A 21,989-nucleotide genomic window follows, 5' to 3' on the forward strand; every position below is an offset into this window, starting at 1 on the left:
GTGAACTGAGGCCTTGCTAGTTTAAACTGCAGACTCCACGGGTACTCTGATGCCAGCCTAAGCCCATTTGCCCTTAGAGGGTCCACAAGAAAGAATAATAGAGTTGGTCCTCATTTTTCTTGAAAAATTTATCAGAGTACTTGGAAGACAGTGACTTTATTATCACTTGTTTTAATTTGTTCTCTATTCTTAATTCTAATGTTATAATATGGGAACATACAATATTATATATAATAGGATGCAAAGAAAACACATAGGTCTGATTTTGGTATTATTAATTTAAAGAAAAAATGCACACCTTTCTTAATAGCAAAAATTAAAACAAAATTTATATGTATTTGTTAAAAATCTATAAAATTAAGAACATATCAAGACATACATAAGAATCAAAAAAATGAATCAAGCCAGGATAATAAAAATTTGGCAGTGTACCTTTTACTATATGAACTTCCTGTTCTTTACAGAAAGGACACAGTCGACCCTAACCAATGATACAATGTAAACTCATGTAGCTGCCTCTAATGTATATTAATATTTATGTGTCAATATATAGTAATGTTTTGGTGACTCCTGAAAGCACCCCATTATAGGTTCTCATAAGGTGGCTGAAACATGAAATGTTATCCTGTCTAATCCTAGATAAATAAGTTCATAAACCAGACTTCTAAAATGTACTGACTATCCACACATTTTTGGAAATCCATGACTTTCAATCCTCCTATACATGAGTGAGTTACTAAAGTGCATTTTGTTACAGGGCAGTCCAGAGGCTATTAAAAATATACAAATAGGTAAATAATCCAAAAGATCTGAGTTAAATCTCTCAAAACAAGGCTATACTTAAATTCTCTCTTTAAATCTGGCTGTGTTGTGAATGAATGGTGAAGGCACAGATGCTACTGGAGCTAGATTGCTGTGGGGCACGAGGAGACTATTATCCACAACTCACGGCAAAGAGGAAAGGCAAACCCTTAACAGATATGAAAAACATTAACAATTTTGAACTTTATTTTTTCACATATAAAACTGACTTTATAATGTTAATCTACCATGGTGTGAGGGAATTTAATAATGAATGGTACACGTAAATTATTTACCAGTTAACTTCAAGTACAGAAAGAACAGAATTTCTGTAAAGCTTAACCTCTTTGCAAAAGCCTAGCTCAAGCACCACTAACATTCCCTACAGAGGTTTTCTATGCAGCTGTGTCAGAGGTGTCGCACACTGAAGAGTCTACCGTTCTTTATATTTCCAAATTCAGTGATGACTTATTTTATGAAATGTCACCAGTGAGAAAAAATTAATGGTTAAAAAAATATTAAATAAAAAGAGATAGTCAAAAGAGAAGTTCCTACTGCCCTCAGCAGGAGATTTAAAAAGGAAAGAACAAGGACTTCCCTGGCGGTCCAGTGGTTAAGACGCCACGCTTCCACTGGTAGGGGGCAGGGGTTCAATCCCTGGTCAGGGAACTAAGATCCTGCATGCTGCGCCGAGAAATTAAAAAAAATAATAATAATTAAAAAAAATAAAATAAAGAAGATATTTCTAATAAAAAAATAAAATAAAAAGGAAAGAACAGGGCAGGGCATGGTGGTGGAGAGGGAAAGAGGAGTTACAGCCTCTGGAGAGGATTAAATGACAACCTACAGAAAATGACAAATTTAACATTTATTCTGATAACTTCTTTTATTTGAAACTTTAGGAGCAATCTAACTATCTACATCTTTCGGCAAACTTTCACTTTTGATTACCCTTGTCTACTAATATGGTAATATATTATTTCTAGAGAAGTACTGGAATGCATGTTTTTCAAACATCATATGCCTCATGGGATATGAATATAATTTTTAGAGCTAGACTACATTAACATATGCTATCACTGAAACGCCTATCTGATCTGCACATCTCAAGAGAACATTATGGCTCTGGAAACATAAAGACTCTCAGTCATTCTATAAAGATTCTCAGTCATTCTAAAATGTACAAAGGAAAATTTTTTCTGCAAAAATAAGTATGCTTTACTTACTTGTATTGATCAGAAACTGATTGGACACACCAGGATGATCTACATCATGTATTGCACTGGCAAAAATTGCTGCAAGAATCTCTAAATCTGTAAACACAGCCTGAAAAAATCCAGACAATATCTGATTTTATTATAACTCATGATCAAACCTTTTCCAATGGTTATATTTTTTAAAATATTAAAAAATGAGCATCTACAAATTTTTTATAGAAAATAATAGCTTATTTTAAAAGTATTTAAGATGATGTTTAAGGATATTCTGAAAATGTGCAGAAAATTAATGACATGAGCAATTATTTTCTTTTCTTCCATTCTAAACAGGGACTCTCAATCTCAGCAAAACTGACATTCGGGGCCGGATAATTGTTCGTTATGGGAGGCCATCCTGTGAATTACAGGATTTTTAGTAGGATCCCTGGCCTCTACCCATGAGATGCCAGTAGCATGTACCCCCGAGTTGTGACAGCTAAAAATGTCTCCACATATTGCCAAATGTCCCTGGGGGAAGGGAGGAGTACGAGTAAAAGGGAAAATCACCCCCAGCTGAGAACTCCTCACTCAAATGATGACGTATTAACAGTTTTATAATGAAACAATCCGAACTATAAAATATATTAGCAAAGAGAATCACTCTCCCAAACAATGAAGGAAATCAAATTGCTTTACTAAATATATAATGGAACAACTTCATAGGATCTGGTAACATTAAGAATGTGTTTCCTTCTAATAAGTTCTATGAAAAATACCAATGCATTGCTAGTATTGATATTTTATAAAATAATCATCTTTGAACTATAAATGAAAAAATCCTCAGGCTAAATTCCCAAAAAAACCCACACTAACTGAAAACTGAGGAAGCCAGATTTGCTTTGTGGAATGTCCACTAGATCATTTCAAAGAAGCAGTATCATAAAACACAGGAATCCCTAAATCTTTTTTTTTTTTTTTTGCGGTATGTGGGCCTCTCACTGTTGTGGCCTCTCCCGTTGCGGAGCACAGGCTCCGGACGCGCAGGCTCAGCGGCCATGGCTCACGGGCCCAGCCGCTCCGCGGCATGTGGGATCTTCCTGGACGGGGGCACAAACCCGTGTCCCCTGCGTCGGCAGGCGGACTCTCAACCACTGCGCCACCAGGGAAGCCCCCTAAATCTTTGATTAATTATCACAGACAAAATTCATCAAAGACTCAACTGTTTATTTACCACAATGACATTTCACTCCCATAACTCAATAATATTTCTAGTGAAGTCGATTATTGTTTGCCCTGTGCACCCTTCAGTATAAAAGTTGAAGAAACCATTATGAGTGGCAAGTTAGTGTTTTCAAAGGTTTAGAAACCAGGTTTACCTCCAAAGCAGGTGTAGATAACAGCACGTGTGTTGACTGGACGACGTCTGCAGCGTGAATATTATTGTGGTAGGCCACATCAGCGTGGTAATGATCTTCCAGGGTCATTAGGTATGTAATTAAAGTGTCCACTGGAATTTTAAATGTTTTTAATAAATCCCGTTCCTGTGGGAGAAGAAATTCTCTTAACATTTTGTCCTTATAGAAAAGATTTTCCATACAGTATGTTAACAACAACAACAACAAAATATCACCCCCAGTGTCGCCTACGGATAACCCAGAAATGGGGGTAGCACTCTCTCAATGTCTAGTGAAGACAATGAAAACCCTTGGGAATGATCCAGGGACTTCAGGGACAAAACCAGAGTCGACTTGTCCTTCTGGAGCCCAGCAATGCTTTTCTCAAGTTATATGGTGTCAGGAATGAGCTGCCAACTATCAAAGTATCTGTGTCCCGGGATCCTGAAGGCAGCTTCAGTACAGCACCAATGACAAGGATACTGGGTCAAAACAAGTGAGACACAATATCCTCTCGAGGGCTGGAGCTGCCCTTCCAAGTCCCAGGGTGTCTATAGCTGCAACTTCTCATAGAAATCCTAACACTGAACTGGGGCAAAAACTTGACAAGAATGAGAAACCGATGTGAAGAAGAGAGCAGTCCACAAGACAGTGACTGAAGAAATTACATACTAAGATTAGTCAGCAAAGGGCTTATTCAATTTATAAAGTTAGCACTCCATTCTCTATGCAAGTCAGGATCACGTGGTCGATTTTTAAACTATTATTTTAATGAATTGCTTTAATTTGCCCACATCACATCTTTTTCTTCAATGGAAAAAATAACACAATTGATTTGTGTTTTACCCATATGCTAACCTTTCTGTATCCTTATTTTGAAAAAAGTTATCCAAATAAGTCAAAGGGGGTAAGTAGTGAAGAAGATAAAATGCATGCACAATTCACAGACTGGACGTGATGACACCAAATAAACGAGAGGTGATGGAACTTAACTGCATTACCTGAAAAATGGTGTGCATGATAACAGTCAAAGGCCGGTTCCCAGACAACTCTGCTATTCTGAAAACGTGAAGACCCCATTTGTTCACATCTTCTAGTTCCTGGGGTTAACGAAAGATAGAACAAATCTGATTGCAGAAGTAGAACAGGAAACAATGAACACAATCATTTAAAAATTACTGACTTCAATGAAAAGATCATTAAATTAAAAAACAATTCATTTTAAATGTAATGATGCACCATGTAAGTACAGGCAAACTCTAGGCAAATCCGCTTAAGCGTACTAGAAACTGAATGGTGTTGCTTAACCTTATGTCTCCGACAATGAAACATATTTACATACTTGAAATATTGATCTCAAAGTATTTCTCCAATAGTTAAAACCTACTCTCAAAAACTTTACTTATTCTCCTAAAAGACTTTTTAACTGTTTAAGGTCAAAGAATCAAATATAGATGCAAAAATAAAGAACACCAAACTGCCTGTCTAAACCCACATATTAATAAAACCCAAGTGATTTAGAAAGAGCTTTATAAAGGGCTTTCTCATCTTCCAAAAAAACCCTCCCACAAATTAATAAATGTTTCCATTGATTTAAAAGAGAAGGCATCAAAGTTCACTGCATATTTCTGATCAGGATACTTGAAATCGTCTTACCTTGGCAAGGATGTCTTCTTGTTCAGTTTTGACCCCAAACCTTGGGATGCTTGAATTAGTCAAACTGGAGCTGTGCATCAATTTCTTGACCCCACTGATCTGAGACATTGGCCTTTTCTTTTTCTCCTTTTCCTTCTGAGTTGGAGAAGGAATTTCCACTTCATGTTGCTTATCTTAAAAATTAAAAAAAAAATTCTTCATTTACTATTAATTCTACCTGGGTTTTTTTTTATTATAACATGCATAATGGCGGATTTTAATTGATCAGTATATATTCTAGGAAATATTTCCAAGTAAAACTCCTTTTAAAGAAGTTGAGTATTTATAATTCGATGTGGACTTAATTTGATACTCTCAAACACAAAATTAAGCAAATAAATTCCACTGCAAAATAATTAACATCAAATGTATTCAGTGATTACGTCTTTTGAAAAACTTACGATAGCAAACTTGGAAAAGGCAAAAGACACTGGTTATTTCCACTGCTCATCGATTTCATTCCTATTTAAAATTCACTTAGTGGTGAGAACACTGCTCTTGCCAATTAAGAACTCCAGTTTCAATACCTACTTTGAAATGGAAGAAACTTCGTGCACGAATATAAAAACAGCACTGTGTGAACCTAATAGCTTACTGAAATGGGTCATTCTGTGGGAGCATACACAGCGTATGTGAAGGACTTAGATTGCTACTGCTAGTTTACATTTTCTATACGATAGTGAGATGGGGGAATCATGCAATAAGGTTTTATGGGGAGCACAGAGTACCTCCAATATTATCTGATAACTAAATATCAGATTCACAAAAGCTAATTTGTTGTTTTCAAATAAGACATCAGATGTCTCAGTACACTCATTCACTATTTCAAGACAGTGAGCTCCTTTAACTTGTCCTTGCACAGAGTGTGTGTTCAATAAATGCCTGTTTAGTGAATGTGCTAATTAGCTATTACGACAGTTTTGTTTTGAAAGTAAATTCAGATCAAGGATGTGTTCAAGTTATTGGTTTTCTTTTACTGCATTTTCTTTCTGTGGATGGAGGGTGGGGTAGTGGTGTCCCAGTACACCATACTGTCAGCTATTATCAGCAAGCATTTTTTTAGCTCTTGTGTTATATTTATCTGTCTCTCCAGTCTACCAGGCATGGTGCCCATTAGACTATCAACTCATTGAGTTTAGGGACCATTTCTAATTGATCATTAAATACCTAGTGCCCAGCAGTGACTGGCATTTAACAAGAATTTGTTGAATGCATGAATAGATCTCTCTATAAGATACATTTTACCGTTGAGTACTTTGGAAAAACGGACAATATACAACTTTAATTCAGAGAATCCCTGAAGTCCTGAATAAAACAAAAAGATAAAACATATCCTTTGTCACCTTAGGTTCTAAAGCTTAGAGGCTCAAATTATTAATATGATGAATGAAAACAAATGGAATTCCTAACTCTTATTTCCAAAATAAGTTTGCACCCCAGTCTGCTTCCAAAAACAAACAATGCAAAAAACTTTAAAAATTGCATTTAAATTGTTATTCTCACCTAAGAATGTGTTTGATATATACTCTGACACTTGATTTCCAGACCGACTCATTTCAGAGAGATGGGTGAGCTCTCGATTAAGCATCCTTTTAAACTGAAAAACAGAAAGATAAAATGAAATAACAGAAGAGGAAAGTTGAAGTGAAATAACATAAGCATATGTTAAGATACAGAAAATATGCCAAAGAATTTTTAACCTGTCCTGACTCTTTAGATCAGTCCCATCCAATAGAACTTCCTACAATGATGAAAAAATTCTATAATCTCCGCTATCCATTACAGGAGCCACTAGACATATGTGGTTATCAAGCAATTGAAATGTGGCTAGTGCAAATGAGGAGATGAACTCTGGATTTTATTTCATTTTAATTAATTTAAACTTCAATAGTTACATGTAGCTAGGGGCTACCATATTGGACAGCACAGATTGAGACACTCAAGGAGGACATTAATTAAGGGGAAAAAAGGCATAAAAAATAACATGCATTATTAGTATTTAGAGAAGAGAAAAAAACTAATTTATAAACATACAAAAGGGTTGCCACACAATAAAACATGGTATGTTTTCATCAATTAATTTGTCATTAGCAGAAATGATAAGTATACTGGTCAGAGGTTAAAATGTAGTCTTTTCCCCCAAAGCAAAACTGAATAGATTTATTTGAGTACTCTCCCAGAACTATGGAGAAAATATTTGAATAGATACTATATGATATTTCCTTTGTAAAGTTTTTTCTAAGTAGGGATTTATTGGTTCTCAAACATTCACAGAATTTACCAATCTTCCTAAGTCCCATAAAAACAACTGAAAATTGACCTGTTCAATTGAAACTTCACTGCTTCACAATTTATTTTACTGGTGCTCCGGTGCCTATTTTATCCAAAGAAATTTGTCTACCACCTGGAATTTATCTACCACCACTACATGGCATTATCAAAATCCAGAATTCTCCATGATGTTATGCTTCTCCATCCATCAACTGCTTCTTTTTTTTTTTTTAACATCTTTATTGGAGTATAATTGCTTTACAATGGTGTGTTAGTTTCTGCTTTATAACAAAGTGAATCAGCTATACATAAACATATATCCCCATATCCCCTCTCTCTTGCATCTCCCTCCCACCCACCCTATCCCACCCCTCTAGGTGGTCACAAAGCACGGAGCTGATCTCCCTGTGCTACGCAGCTGCTTCCCACTAGCTACCTATTTTATATTTGGTAGTGTGTATCTCTCCATGCCACTCTCTCACTTTGTCTCAGCTTACCCTTCCCCATTCCCATGTCCTCAAGTCCATTCTCTACGTCTGTACGTCTGTGTCTTTATTCCTGTCCTGCCCCTAGGTTCTTCAGAACCATTTTTTTTTTTTAGATTCCATATATATGTGTTAGAATATGGTATTTGTTTTTCTCTTTCTGACTTACTTCACTCCGTATGACAGACCCTAGGTCCATCCACCTCACTACAAATAACTCAACTTCATTTATTTTTATGGCTGAGTAATATTCCACTGTATATATGTGCCACATCTTCATTATCAATTCATCTGTCCATGGACACTTAGGTTGCTTCTATGTCCTGGCTGTTGTAAACAGAGCTGCAATGAACATTGTGGTACATGACTCTTGTTGAATTATGGTTTTCTCAACTACTTCAATTGCTTCTTAATGTATCTTCCTTTGACTTCCAAAATAACCCAAATAGACCTTTTAATATACCTTAATATTTCTCTTAACATACACTAACATACAGTAACTATTAGATACTTGATCCAAAAAAGTCACATATTACTCTAATATTTAGTAGCCTTTAAAATTTTGAATTTCCCCATAAATCCTCATTTAAGTCTGGAAAAAGAGAGTAGTGAGTTCATTGTTTAGTAATGTCTGAAATGTAATTCTAACTCAGTATTTAATTAGTTTATTAGAATTTTTTAAAAAATCTTGATTCTCTGCATAATTCATACCAAGGTGTTCTAATTCAAGATAATTTGGCAAATAGCTTCCAGAGTTAATCTTACTGACCACCTAGATTAGGTAAAAGAATTTATCACTGTAAAGTACTGAGAGAGATCAATAAAAAATTTCAACAGACTTTTTTTTTTTTTTTTAAGCGGTACGCGGGCCTCTCACTGTTGTGGCCTCTCCCGTTGCGGAGCACAGGCTCCGGACGCGCAGGCTCAACGGCCATGACTCAGGGGCCCAGCCGCTCCGCGGCATGTGGGATCTTCCCGGACCGGGGCACGAACCCGTGTCCCCTGCATCAGCAGGCGGACTCTCAACTACTGTGCCACCAGGGAAGCCCTCAAGAGACTTTTGAATACAAGAAATGCATATTAGCATTCTCTTGCAGTCAAAACAGAAGAACTGGCTACAACCAATAGAAATGCCTCTGGTTGTTTAACTTACAGGTTGAGAGAGGTTATTCTCAAACTCAGGAACACAAAGTTCACTTTCTTTGTGTATTTTTTTTTATAACTTGCTCTGATTATAAAATGCATATGGGATATAAAAAATCTAGAAAGCTATATAGAAAAAATTAGAACTCATGTACAACCCCACTGTCCCACTGCTAATAACCATATATAAATAGCTATATTTCCTTCTATGCCTTTTTTTTCATTTGTATATATATATTTGTTGAAGTACAGTTGACTTAAAAATATCATATGAGTTTCAGGTACACAACAGAGTGACTAAACATTTTATAGATTCTGTACCATACAAAGTTATTGTAATTTTATTGTCTATATTCTCTGTGCTGTACATTACACCTTATGATATATATATATATCTCATATATATGTGTGTGTGTGTCTCTCTCTCTCTCTCTCTCTCTCTATATATATATAGACACACATACCCGGTGGAATATTACTCAACCATAAAAAGAATGGAATCTTGCCATTTGTGACAACATGGATGGACCTGAGGGTGCTATGCTAAACGAAAGAAGTCAGAGAAAGACAAATACTGTATGTTTTCACTTATATGTGGAAGCTAAAAAACAAAACAAATGATCAAATATAACAAAACAGAAACAGACTCGCATATACAGAAAAACTAGTGGTTGCCAGAGTGGGGGGCAGGGTAAGGGATAGGCAAAATAAGAGAAGGGGATTAAGAGGTACAAACAACCAGTTATAAAATAAATAAGTCACAAGGATGTATATATATTTTTAAAACTGGCATCATGTAGTGTACGAAACATGGGTTACTGCTTATTTTCACTGAGCATTATATATTATGATCTGCTGGGGGAAACATAAAATTTGGAACCTTCCAAGAATGTTCACGAAGACATTTCCAATAGTGTTCAAAAAGTTTTCTGCTGATCTTTTTATAAAGTTGTATTTTCTTAAGTAAATTATAGGCTATCAACCAGGAATGTATTAGATTATTTAACTCGCATTGGCACACAGTGGGTGCTCAACATTGAGTTCTTTCTACCTCCCAGTTTCCTGGGCCCTTTTATAGTGATAGCTGATTTTTATCATTGCAGGGCAAACGGATGGAAGATCTAACTATACTTATGCTCACACAAAATATATATCTAAATATCTAGCTCCCTTACCAATTCCAAAAAATAATTAGGGTATTATTCATATAAGAAATGGTCACCATGCTTCAAAAATATAACAATTTATAAGGCACAAAGGTAAGTAAATCCTGTTTAATGAATGAAATTTTACTCTTGGAAAAAATCTACTCTTTGGGCAAAATATATTCAAGAGAGTCTGCTAAATATCTTAAACATATATTTAATGAAATATTTCTTTGACCGGAATTGTCTGTGCTATGAGATAAAAGTTGCTATGAAGAACTGCCTGGTCATGACAAAGTCCTTTCTTAAAAGCTGGGGGGAATAGGTAAGGCTATCAGCCACTCCTAGCATTTCTACAGTGTGTTATACAGGAACCACTGTCCACCTGCCCTCCGTGAATTTCTCTCAATGTAACTAAAAAACGATGCAACCTCCGTGGGGTGTGGGGGAGTTGGTGCCCCTGGAAAAGTTAGATAGGAGCCCAGTTTTTCTATAGAGACACCTTCTAACTTGTAAGCAACCTGGTAGGAGGAATATGATGCCATACGCCCAAGCAGAAAAACTGCTTGGTATCTGCAGATATGCCACACAAATTATTGGATTTATCTGTCAGAGTATGAAGAACGAGGTGTCTTTTCCTGTCAGTTTGATTACACAACTCATCAAAATAGCCAGTTGGTACAGATAACTGAGGCAAAAAAAATGCCAGTGAAAGGATTCTACTGTACAGACTGATAAATGACAGATTATATTCTACTGATTATTTCTGATTCATACACATATATTCCCAGACTACCCTTCTGCCTTTGTTCCAAACTCAAAAGCATGGGTGGAGAAACCCTTCATGGCACACTTATCTCCCTCCCACTTGTGAGGTGCTCCAAGGAAGTCAACATTTCCTTTCAACATAATTAGATGACACAGTATTTTAAGCAGTCCTCTTTTTCCCAAGAGTATGGGAGATTTCCTAAAGACAATTTCTAGAGAGTCAATTAAGTTATAACGCAAGGGCACTTTCTAAGAGGAATTAATATGGCTTCCTTTTTGTGCTATTGATATAAAACATACAGTCCAGGGAAGCTAAATTAATAACCACAAAAATTACCATCAGAGTTTTCTCAACTGGTAGTTGCTCTTACAGTTTGGTCTTGGAGTGCACAGTAGGACGTGCTAAAGAACAATAAACTTAACCATTCAACAATCATTTTAAAATACAAGTGGAATTTCTCTCATTTTAAGATAACTACATACCATTTATTAAGATAATGATATATAATTGCCATGAGGGGGAAAATGATTAGAAAAGGTAATAAAATGTACTTTTTCAGGAACACTGTTATGGGTTCTCAGTAAGTGACAAAATACAGAACTGCTTTTCAAAAGAACTGGTTGCAAAATGCAGAGCAATTTAATTGAGCATTTAGATATCTTTAAAAGTGACTCTAAATATTTTTGGCTGATGAGTTATTCTGATTGTTTCTGGTCTCTAAATAGTCTGAAATAATATGTAGAATTATTGTTGCAACAAAGAAAAACAGAGGAAGATCTCTAAGTGAATGCTTTCAAATCCTTTGTTCTCATTATGCATCAGAATGTCTGTATGCAGCAAATTTAAAGCATAAAAGAAAGTGCAGTTGAATTGAATACTGTATATTGCTTTTTAAACTCCAGTTTTCCAATTTATGTTCTATATTTAAGACTGTGCATGAAACAAAATTAAATAATAAAACAAAATTAAAGTATTCTTAAATTTAATCCCTGTACTTCCCCCTCATGCCAATGTGCTACTGGGTACATTATATATCCTCTAGTATATAATTAAGAAAGTGGTAAAGTTTAAATATTAAGTAAATGTTTATTTTTCCCCACAACATTCTGCTAAAAATCATTTGAATATGCTGCACTGTGATACACTACAACTTTGGTGGATATCAGCATTAAAAGCTAAAATAAATACTGTATTAGCTATATAAAAATAAATCTTTCAAAATACATAATAAGACTAAATACATTTATAATGGTCCTTCCTAAGTGTTTTTAGCAATATAATATTAAAAGCATAAAGCTTTCCAGCAAACATTTTCTCAAAAAGCACTAAAATTCTGTGTTTAGATTCCTGAAGGTATTATTCATAATTATAACACAAACGTGAAGCCCTTTAAAAAGCTATCAAATATGAACTGTCTAAAAGCTAAGAAATGACTTTTGGGAGACTGGAGGGAGGGGGCTTCTTTATTATTCTCCACATTTTTCTATATTTAAAAACATTTTAAACTAAGAAATGGCTAGCAAAATTCAAATAATGAAAATTACGAAAATCTGGACCATCTAGATTTAAAGGGAGGTGGAAAATCATGACTATTCAGACAACTAAAACTGAAATAAGTTTGCTTAGAATGCGAGTAAATCTCACAGGAAAGAGGAAATTCTCCTTTAAAAAGAAACAAAGAAAATGCAAAGTATTACAATCTGAGCGTCCTTAAAGTAATGGAAAAGGATTCTTTAAAAATGTGTATTGTGATTTGTTCAAATATTCCAGAATAAATTCTAATTTCTGAAGTGATGCCTCCTTTAGGACTGAAAAAGGTTTTTCTACTTCAGGTTTCTATTAAACAGCTAGGATCACCAGGTTAGCATTACCACAGGGCATGTGTAAGAAGCTTGCCAAGCAGGAACACAATCTTATTAAATGCAGTGTACTAATTCATTTTTTGAGATTAACAAAAATAGCAGTATCATATAAATTTACATCTTCCAGTTTTACAAACAGAGGATCAAGTGTTCATTTTAATAAGATATCACCTGAAAAGTCAAGTAATGTCAACTTTAATGTCATCCAACGCTTTATATCCAAAGGTGAAAAAAAACATACTCTTCATCAGGTAAAAGCAGTACAGATTTTTAGAAAGAGCTACAAATTAATTTTTATAAACTTTAAGTGCTACATACTAATTAGAGCCCATGTACCAGTTATAATTTAGCCCAAGTATTTATTTCCAATGAATTTAATTACCTCGATACTTAAAAGAATAACTCAAATTTATACCACATGACAGAACAGAAGAAACGCTGAACATTAAAAAGCTATTTTAACATGCAAATTATAACTAATAAAAGTTCTACAATTTCTCCTTATCTTGACCACTAAAAACCCACATTTCTTCTGTAGTTTATATCTAAGGAAAAAATAAAAGATTGCTTAGAAAGCTTAACTCCATTGTAATTTATTAAAATTATTAGTTATGTACTCAGAGTAATCAGGAGTTTACAAAGGCTAAATAAATCTTACCTTTATGTAGCCCCAAGATACTGACAGTAAATAGTTTGCTTCAGGCATTTTTGATTGATTATATAGAGAGACAATAAATTCTAAAATATGTGTATCTTCAAAACCTTGATACTTTAACAATCTCCACAAGCACAGAGTATGTAGGTTTTTAAAGATTTTTGGTAATTAAGTACACATAAGAAAGCCTCGCATTAGATCCCATCCAGTTGGTTTCCCATTGAATGCATTCCATTTGTAAAACTCCAGAATGCAACAGAATTCAACCACTATTCTGAATAAAGACAATTCCTGTGATAAAGAAACATCTAAAGATCTAAGGGTCTGCATCTTTCTCTCCCTGAGCTCCAGGGCTTAATGAATAATGTATGTCAAGATGCTTAGCTGCAAGAAAGACTAGTTCTGTCAAAAGCTACCAAATAAGGAACTGCAGGGAAGCCAGGAAGAGTGACAAGAAACCCCTCCCATAAAACCCCAACTATGCACCAATCACACTGCGTCCCTGGGTCTAACAGGGCAGGGGGTGTGGACCAGGCCCAGGTTGCTCTGTGATTGGTTGGCAAGGGTGAACCTCTGGGGAGGAGGTTTTCCTCCTCACCTCTGGTAAACGCCATTTAATAATGGTATCCCTATAGCTGAGGCTGCCGCATGAAAAGATGAATGGGCTTCCCCTCTCACAGTGATGAATAACCACCATAAAACTCTACATAATTCATAGTTCATTCTTAAATAAGAATTGCCAATCCTTTCAGAGTCATTTCTATGAATTTCAATATTCTCTGATTTCTCTTCAAAATAAAAACTGCTGTAAAAATTTTAAAAAATAAATAAATAAATAAAATAAAAGCTGCTCTAAAAATGGCAATCAGGCATTTTAATTGTCTCCCTCTGTCAAATCCAAAACAAGTGGTTTCCCCGGTAACACAGATATAGCTGAAGTTCCTTCCTCAGTCCAACATAACAGCATACTGTAATTATAAAATACGATTAATGTCCAGAATTCATAAATGGAAGTGATACATTTCCTCACCTGTGTGGCATTGCTATTCTCAGCTCCTTTTGTTTCTATTGTTATATATGGTTGAGCTCCACAATCTTAAAAATCTAAGGGTGGGGATGATTTATTATAAATCTGATTGTGGGGGAAAAAAAAAACCCTGAAAGCTAATGCACTGTGTATGGTTAAAGAATGCAGTGTCCTGTGTACAGATTTCGGGATCTGTATTTTGATCAGAAGAGAACATGTTTATGATTGTGTAAAGGTACAGAGTGGCTCTTAAGAATACAGAATTGAGCTCAAGAGTAATCAGGCCTTTTACAAGAAGAGCTAAATAAGAAATCTAAATTCCTCTGGGAAAAAAGGATCTTTCTTATTTGGTTTGGGACGGCATTATTCTGTAACTTTTATACTAAAGAGGTCTTATGGATAAGAAAAGAGGGGAATCTAGCTTTTACTCTATTTCAGCATGAAGTTCTGTCCATTCTACCTCCCCTCCATCTCAGTTTGTACCTACTGCTCGGCACGTCTATGACTTGCTGACCGGGTGACTGCTCAGTCTTCCTGCATCAGGTATGTCCGTCGCAGACAGCACACCCTCATCAGAAACAGCCAGGTAATCCCTGCCTCTTTGAGCTTCTATTGGTCCTCTGCTGCCAAAGTCCTCAGCTGCAGTTCACACCCACTGTGTTCATTTCCTAAGTTCCTCTTAATCCTCTACAAAAGAAAGATGCTAAACCCCCAATACTCCACTAAAACTGCTTCTGGAAGAATACAGAGGTGCTCCCCTTTCACTAGTCTCTCATTCTCCTCAACTTCTCTGAAGCGCTCAACACTGTTTGACCACCCTCTCCCCTCTCCCTCACTCCCAAGACCTGCAGCTTCTTTATGAAGGTTTTCTTCCCACTTCTCTGACCATACCTTTGTTGCCTTCTTCTCTTCATCCTCTAATTTGGGATATCCACAAAGACTCTCTCGGAGGGCCAACACTCTCTAACGACCACTTCTAATCTGAATTTTTGCACCTTATTTCCAAATGACTAAAAGATATTCTTCCCGTTGGAATGCCCTGCTAGTCATCTCAAACTTTTTCAAAATTGGTGGATCCATTTTTCTACTTAAAGCAGTGCTTATTATGACTACTCCCATTTCCTTCAGTAGGCCCATATTCCAGTGTCCCAGACTGAAATCTATGACTCTTTCCTGCTGTTCAACAGGTGTTCCATGTGAGTTGAACACTGTTAGACGTTTCATACAATGATCCAACTGAATCCTTGAGTAACCCTTACGTGTTCCCCATCCACCCCGTACCTTCCCTCCACCAACACTGTTTCAAACTACTGTCTTCTACAGAATGCCTTTTCACTTAGTCTGTTCCTTTCATTCCCAGGCCCATCACCTAAATCCAAAGGCTTAAAGGCTGAGAGAAATGGAAGTACCTTCAACATCCTCTCCTCCAATTTCCTCATTTCCATATAACGGGATACCTAGAGAGACAATGATTTTCCCAAGTTCACCCAGGTCCTAAGAACCAAACTCTGAGTTCAAATCCTTTATTCCCTCTTCTTAGTGTGTCAGTTTCCTCATCTGCAAAATTGTTTACCGTAGTAGCTGCTCTCCAAAGATGCCTCCTAATGAGCCACACTGCCCTACACTGCATCTGAGCTGGCTTCTGTAACCAACAAGGGATGCTGCCTGACTGTGGAGGCCGTCACAGGAAGTACTGCAGCTCTCACCCTGGCCTCCGTGAACATGCTGCCGGGCTCCCTGAGCCACCTTGTAAGAAAGCCCGACTATCCTGAGACTGCCATGCTAGGAGGAAGCCCATGCTAACTCTATGGAGAGGCTGCTGGGAGAGGGACAGAGAGAAGCAGATGCAGAGGAAGAGGAGAGAGAGAGTATGAGCCAGTGTACACGCTCACATGGCCGGTCTCCAGCTCTGCCAGCCATGCCAGCCTGGAGCCAGACCTGAGAGTGAAGAATCCATCTCAGTCATCCAGGCAGTTGCCCCTTTAGATGACTCCAGCCCTTGCCACCATCAGACTGCAACCATATAAGGGACTCCAAGTGAGAATGTTGAGCCAAGCCCCATCGACCCACAAAACGATGAAAAGTAATAAAAACTTGATAATTTAAGCCACTAAGTCTGAAGTGATTTGTTATATAGCAAGAAATAACCAGAACAATTATTATGAGGATAAATGAGATGTTATACACAAAGCACTTAAAACATCATATGAGGACTTCCCTGGGGGTCCAGTGGTTAAGGACTCTATGCTTCCACTGCAGGGGGCACGGGTTCAATCCCTGGTCGGGGAACTAAGATCCCACATGCTGCGTGGGATGCGTGGTCATACAAACAAAAAAACAAAAATCAACCCCAGCCCCCCAGTAAAACCCAACATCTGATACATAGTGATAAACAGGTATTAGGTGATGATGATGATATCATCATCATAACTATTCCATGAAGGTGCCGACATACTTTAACTCCCAGGCTTATCCTTTTTCTAAAAAAACATATCATGTTTCCTTCCAACTGCATCACATCGTTCCATGTCTCAGACCCAAAACACTATAATTGCTTCTTAGCTCATCTCCTTTGGCTTTTCTCCTTCCAACCCCTTTCTGATCTCCACTGCCAGGCCAGCTTTCCTCAGCTCCAGCCTCAGCCTGCCACTCCAAAGCCAGTCACTGACGACTCGGCATCACCTGCTTCACCTTCCAGACTCCTCTGGCAACTCCAGCCTGACACCCTCTGACCCTAATCCCCAACTCCAAGCCCATCTTCAACAGCTCTTTACACCCTTGCTCTGTTCCCAACAGGCTACTACTATTCCACCCATCCCTACAATATGGCAGATGGTCCCAGTTTCCTATCTTTACTCACAGAGAATTCACTGCCTAGAGTACTCTGCTTCTTTTATTCCATCTACCTCAAGCTGGTCTTTCAAAGTCAGATTTAAATCATTCAAAGTACATATCAAAACCAAATATTCCAGCCCTTCTCCAAACTCTAACTGTTCTACACTCACTCCTTTATTTAATAATTACTTGTTATTCTCCTATTATATTCCAGACACTGTCCTGGATACTGGGGACATAGCAGTGAACAAAGGTTTTTCACCTGGAGCTTACATTCAACTAAGTCAGTAAATATATAATATGTCATGTGATGGTAGGTGCAATAGAGAAAAAGAAACGATAAGGAGGGTGTTAGGGATAAAGATTCCTCCCTTATAAGACGATCAGGGAAAGCCTCTTTGATGAGGTGACACACACTGAGACCTGAAGAAAGAGAGGCACGTGGATATCTGGAAGGAGAGGGCGTCAAGTGTTGGGTTTGCCAAGGGCAAAGGCCCTGAGGCAGGAGCAGGCCTTGTGAGCTCTCCCAGAGCAAGGTAGGTCATACAATCATTTAAATCCTAACTATGCTTTATGGGGGTTCTCAGCCATATCAGACCTACTGCTCCCTTTTTGTATCCATCCATCAATCTGTTTTATTCTTTGATGAACTTCAAACTAAGTGACTTCTTTCTTTTCGTAACAAGTACTTTTTATCCTGAAATTAAATTCCTAAATGCTCTTCCTGCATACACACTTTAGTAAACACATACATACATACTAAGTAAATCCTTATATAGATACTTAAAAAAAAAACAACCTAGTATAATGGCTTATCAGTAACATAATGGTGAAGAAGAGTAATTTATATTAAACACTGCAAAATATAAATACTTGTACAAAACTACATTTAAAAAATAATAAAAGAGTCAAAAGCTTATATTTTACTATCACTTACTAGCTGTGTAACCTTGAGAAAGTTATTTAAACTGTCCATACTTCAGTTTACTCATTTGGAAAATGAGAATAATAATAGTAACTTCCTTACAGGTTGTTGTGAGTTTTAATCAGTACATACACATAAACACTTAGCACACCACGTGCTGTGTGTTTGCTCCGATTCTTCTGATGTGGAGAAATCACCATGAATGTGAAAGCAAAATGGAAATAACTACAGGAGTGCTGTAGTGGAGGGATGATCTTTTTCCTAAGTGGTGAATGGCTCTTGGAAAGGTTTTCAAATGTAACAAAGTACCATCCTTCCTCAATATACACTGTGGTTGCATTACTCAAAAATTTAGTGTGGATTAAAACATGCAAAAAACATTTTGCATTTATATGTAAAAAGTAGTTGTGTTCTAGGCTCAGATAATCGTGAGTAAATTTTTCAACCTACGTGAATGGTTGCTGACACAGAGAAACACTCCCTGGTGAAGGACTACCCCATGTATTCTAGGACGTCAAGCCTCCCTGGCTCTGTCCATGAAATGCGGGGAGTACAGTCCCGTCCGTGTACCTGAAATTTCCTCAATGTTCCCCAGTGTTAAGTAACACTGTCCTAGTTGCTACAACTGCCTTGAACTTTGTCTCCTCAACCAGGGTGGAGGATGCTTGAGGCAAGAAAGACATTCTTTCTTTATATTTCCCGAAGTAGATAGAGAGCCACAGGCACAAAGAGATTCAGCTGTAAATCCCTAATTTGCTATAGCAGGGGGAGATAATAGTAAGAGCAGAGGAGTAGCAGTAGTAGTTGTAGTAGTAATAATAATATCAAGTAAAAAGTACCAAGGAAGGTTTCCATATTTCTAGGGAATAAGAAATCTTTTTTTTTAAAGCTCTGAGCCAAATTAAAATTCATTTAATTATTCCCATTATAAGAAGCAGACTAGAAGCTCCTTCCCATTGCCACAGTTGTAGAGCCTGCAGAAAGAAATCTAGACAACCCAGAAGAGAAATATGGATGGAGCCCGAGAGATACAATGTTTATAGACAGACTTGGCTTCTGACAGTTTTAATGGGGAAACCGTAACAGGAATTTTACAGCATTTATTAGGCACCTACTTTGCACCAAGTGCTTTATATTTATATCTTATCTCTAATCTTTGCAACATCCTGGGTAGATAGATATCATCCCCATTTTAAAGAATGAAAAGACAGACACCCTTAAATAGTCAATAACTTGCCCTGGATGTGGCAGGGCTGAGATGAGAGTCTAGGTCTCTTTGTCTTTGCTCTTCATGGTGGATGAATAGCTCGTCATATAATTAGGCTGATTCAAACTCTATGATAAATGGTATGAATTTAGGAGTGGATTCATTTATTCTTAATCCTTGTGCTGATTCCACCTACTAACTAGTGCAGTCAGGAAGCTGGTGCCCAGAGAAAGACAGGCAGCTTCACCTGACAGTGAGACCTACTTGTGTGTGCGGGTACCATGTGAACAAGACACAGATGCCCTCACACACAGGGAGAACTCAGGTTTCCTGAGTTTCCTCTCAAACATCCAAATGATTTCACATGTGAATGTGTGTGCATGTACCAAAATAGAAAAAATACATAATTTTCTGTAGCATTCAGTTCTCTTTTCCTAATAATAATCTTCAGGATCTCTAGATGTCACTCCTATTTTATTCTTCATTTCATTGGTCCTTAAGCGATACCCCAAGCAATCAACAACCTTTGTGGACTATTTCAGGATATTTAAAAATCTGCTGATGGAGTTGAGTCTTTGATATACTAACACATGCTGGCATCACTGCCTCTGCAACAGAGGTCAAGAGAGAGAAAACATTTTTTGAATAGGGAAAAAGAAAAAGAAATAAACCAAACTGTGAGAAAACTGAGGCTCACAAGGTCAAGTGTTTTAGCCCAGGTCACAAAGCCAAAGGAGCAGTGTTGGGATTTGAACGCAGGCTGTCTGGCTTCAGAGTACTCCAAATTGCCAAAAAAGTATTTCAGGCATTAATCTGCATTTACCCTAGAGTCTGTAAACACTATATCTATGAACATAATAAATTCTAAGCTATATAATCTATTATTGTCCTTGAAATATTTAAAAATTAGTTAAAATAAGTGTTATTAACTCTTAGATTTCTCCCAACTAAGGGGTATTCCTGGCAACAGCAGTGCTTTTGGTAGAATTTACATCTGAAAATAGTTTATCCTATAATCAGTTATATTTATTTTACACCTTTCTACTTAGGATCAAGTTCTGGGAGTTGTTATTAATCAAGAAGCAAATCTGTATAAAGTAGGCTCTCACAGATCCAATACTGCTCGGCTAAACATATGCAAATCTAATTGCTAAAAGACCCTGGAAGAATTCTGAGGTAAGGTTAAACTTCAGATATTAAATACAATAACGACGGCATACCAGTGTCTCTGAAATCACTGAGTGTTCTTTTGCTTTCAAACGCCTTAAAAGTAGTTTTGGAGGCAGACAATGATCTAGAATTAATTGACAACCTGTATTTCAAATAACAGAATTTTAAATCTATTTTTACATTATGAAAACGACACTTTCTTTGATTAATGCTAATAGTACAAAACAACACAAGTAAATCCACTAAATCTGTTTGTGTTTACTGCCCTCTAGTGATAAGGGATCCAAATGCGATTTAAAGAACAGCTCTGTTCTTGAAGAGCCATCACATTTCAGAAAACAAAAACGTTTTATAAATATTTTGGAGGCTTGAGATTAAGAGGAACTCCTGATTGATTTGGGGTTTTTTTCAGTTTTTGTTTTTTCAGGTTGATATTTTTGAAACCTAAAAATCATCTGAAAAGCTAAGAATCATTCTTTAATTAACCTGGTTAGAAAGTTTTCACCAAAATATAGTTTTATTTAAAACAGGAAAAACCTGTAACATTTACTGAGAAAGAAATTCTAATATAAGAAACCTTATTTTTGTTGAAAGGTTCCTTAAAGCTGAAATAACATGAGAACTGATGTGATAATACCTGTATTTAAATTTCTCTTCCACATGGGCTAACTCTCATTAAATGTTAGCATAGTATCCTATAATTGTTAATACAGTTTGAATCATACAGAGTAGATACATAGTGTTCTCTGTTCATAACTAATTAGTAAATCTAGCTGAAACCACCACACCATTATCATCATCATACCTACCAAGGACTTCTGTTTCACTGAAGAATAATTAAGGCAATGAATGGGTATACAAGCCTCACATAAAGGAAGCGTCCACAGAAATAATCTTGCATGAAAGGGAACTTCCTACTTACAGAGAAAATGAGGACCCCTAATTCACTTAAACTGTCCTAATACCAATTCTCCATGTTTATGATGACTACTATAATCACCACAAAATACTTAGGTACCGCTCTGTACCTCATGGCATGCTTTGTGAAAACAATTTAAACAGAGAATACCTGTCTTCTAAAGCAATAATAAAAAGTGCAAACAGGCATATTTCTGTAAATCCATATTCAATCTTTTATGAACATCACTTTTAGATGTGAATCTTATAGTAATTTAAGTCATAAAATTTGGCCAGGATGCAGGGAAAATGGAACTCTCACACATTGCTGGTGGGAATGCAAAACAGTGTAGCAACTTTGGAAAACAGTGGGGCACTTTCTTATAAAGTCAACAAGAACACCGACTATATGATCCAACAATCCCACTTCTAGTCATTTACCCAAGAGAAATGAAAACATGTGTCCAAAGAGCTACGTATAAATGTTTCTAGAAATTCTATTAATAGCAGAA

General features: G+C 36.7%; 1 protein-coding gene across 2 annotated transcripts in view; it reads right to left on the bottom strand.

Moving 5' to 3' along the window:
* The window catches only part of LOC132516835 (cAMP-specific 3',5'-cyclic phosphodiesterase 4D), a 287,805-nt gene that overhangs the window by 10,514 nt on the left and 255,302 nt on the right, over positions 1-21,989 (bottom strand). For both annotated transcript variants that reach the window (XM_060142977.1, XM_060142978.1), the window contains 5 exons: positions 6,590-6,683; positions 5,048-5,220; positions 4,393-4,491; positions 3,374-3,538; positions 2,028-2,127 (listed from right to left, as the gene is read on the bottom strand). In XM_060142977.1, the coding sequence (XP_059998960.1) occupies positions 2,028-2,127; positions 3,374-3,538; positions 4,393-4,491; positions 5,048-5,220; positions 6,590-6,683 (631 nt within the window). The remainder of the gene's footprint in view (positions 1-2,027; positions 2,128-3,373; positions 3,539-4,392; positions 4,492-5,047; positions 5,221-6,589; positions 6,684-21,989) is intronic.

The sequence above is a fragment of the Lagenorhynchus albirostris genome, chromosome 3 (genome assembly GCF_949774975.1).
Source record: "Lagenorhynchus albirostris chromosome 3, mLagAlb1.1, whole genome shotgun sequence".
NCBI lineage: Eukaryota > Metazoa > Chordata > Mammalia > Artiodactyla > Delphinidae > Lagenorhynchus > Lagenorhynchus albirostris.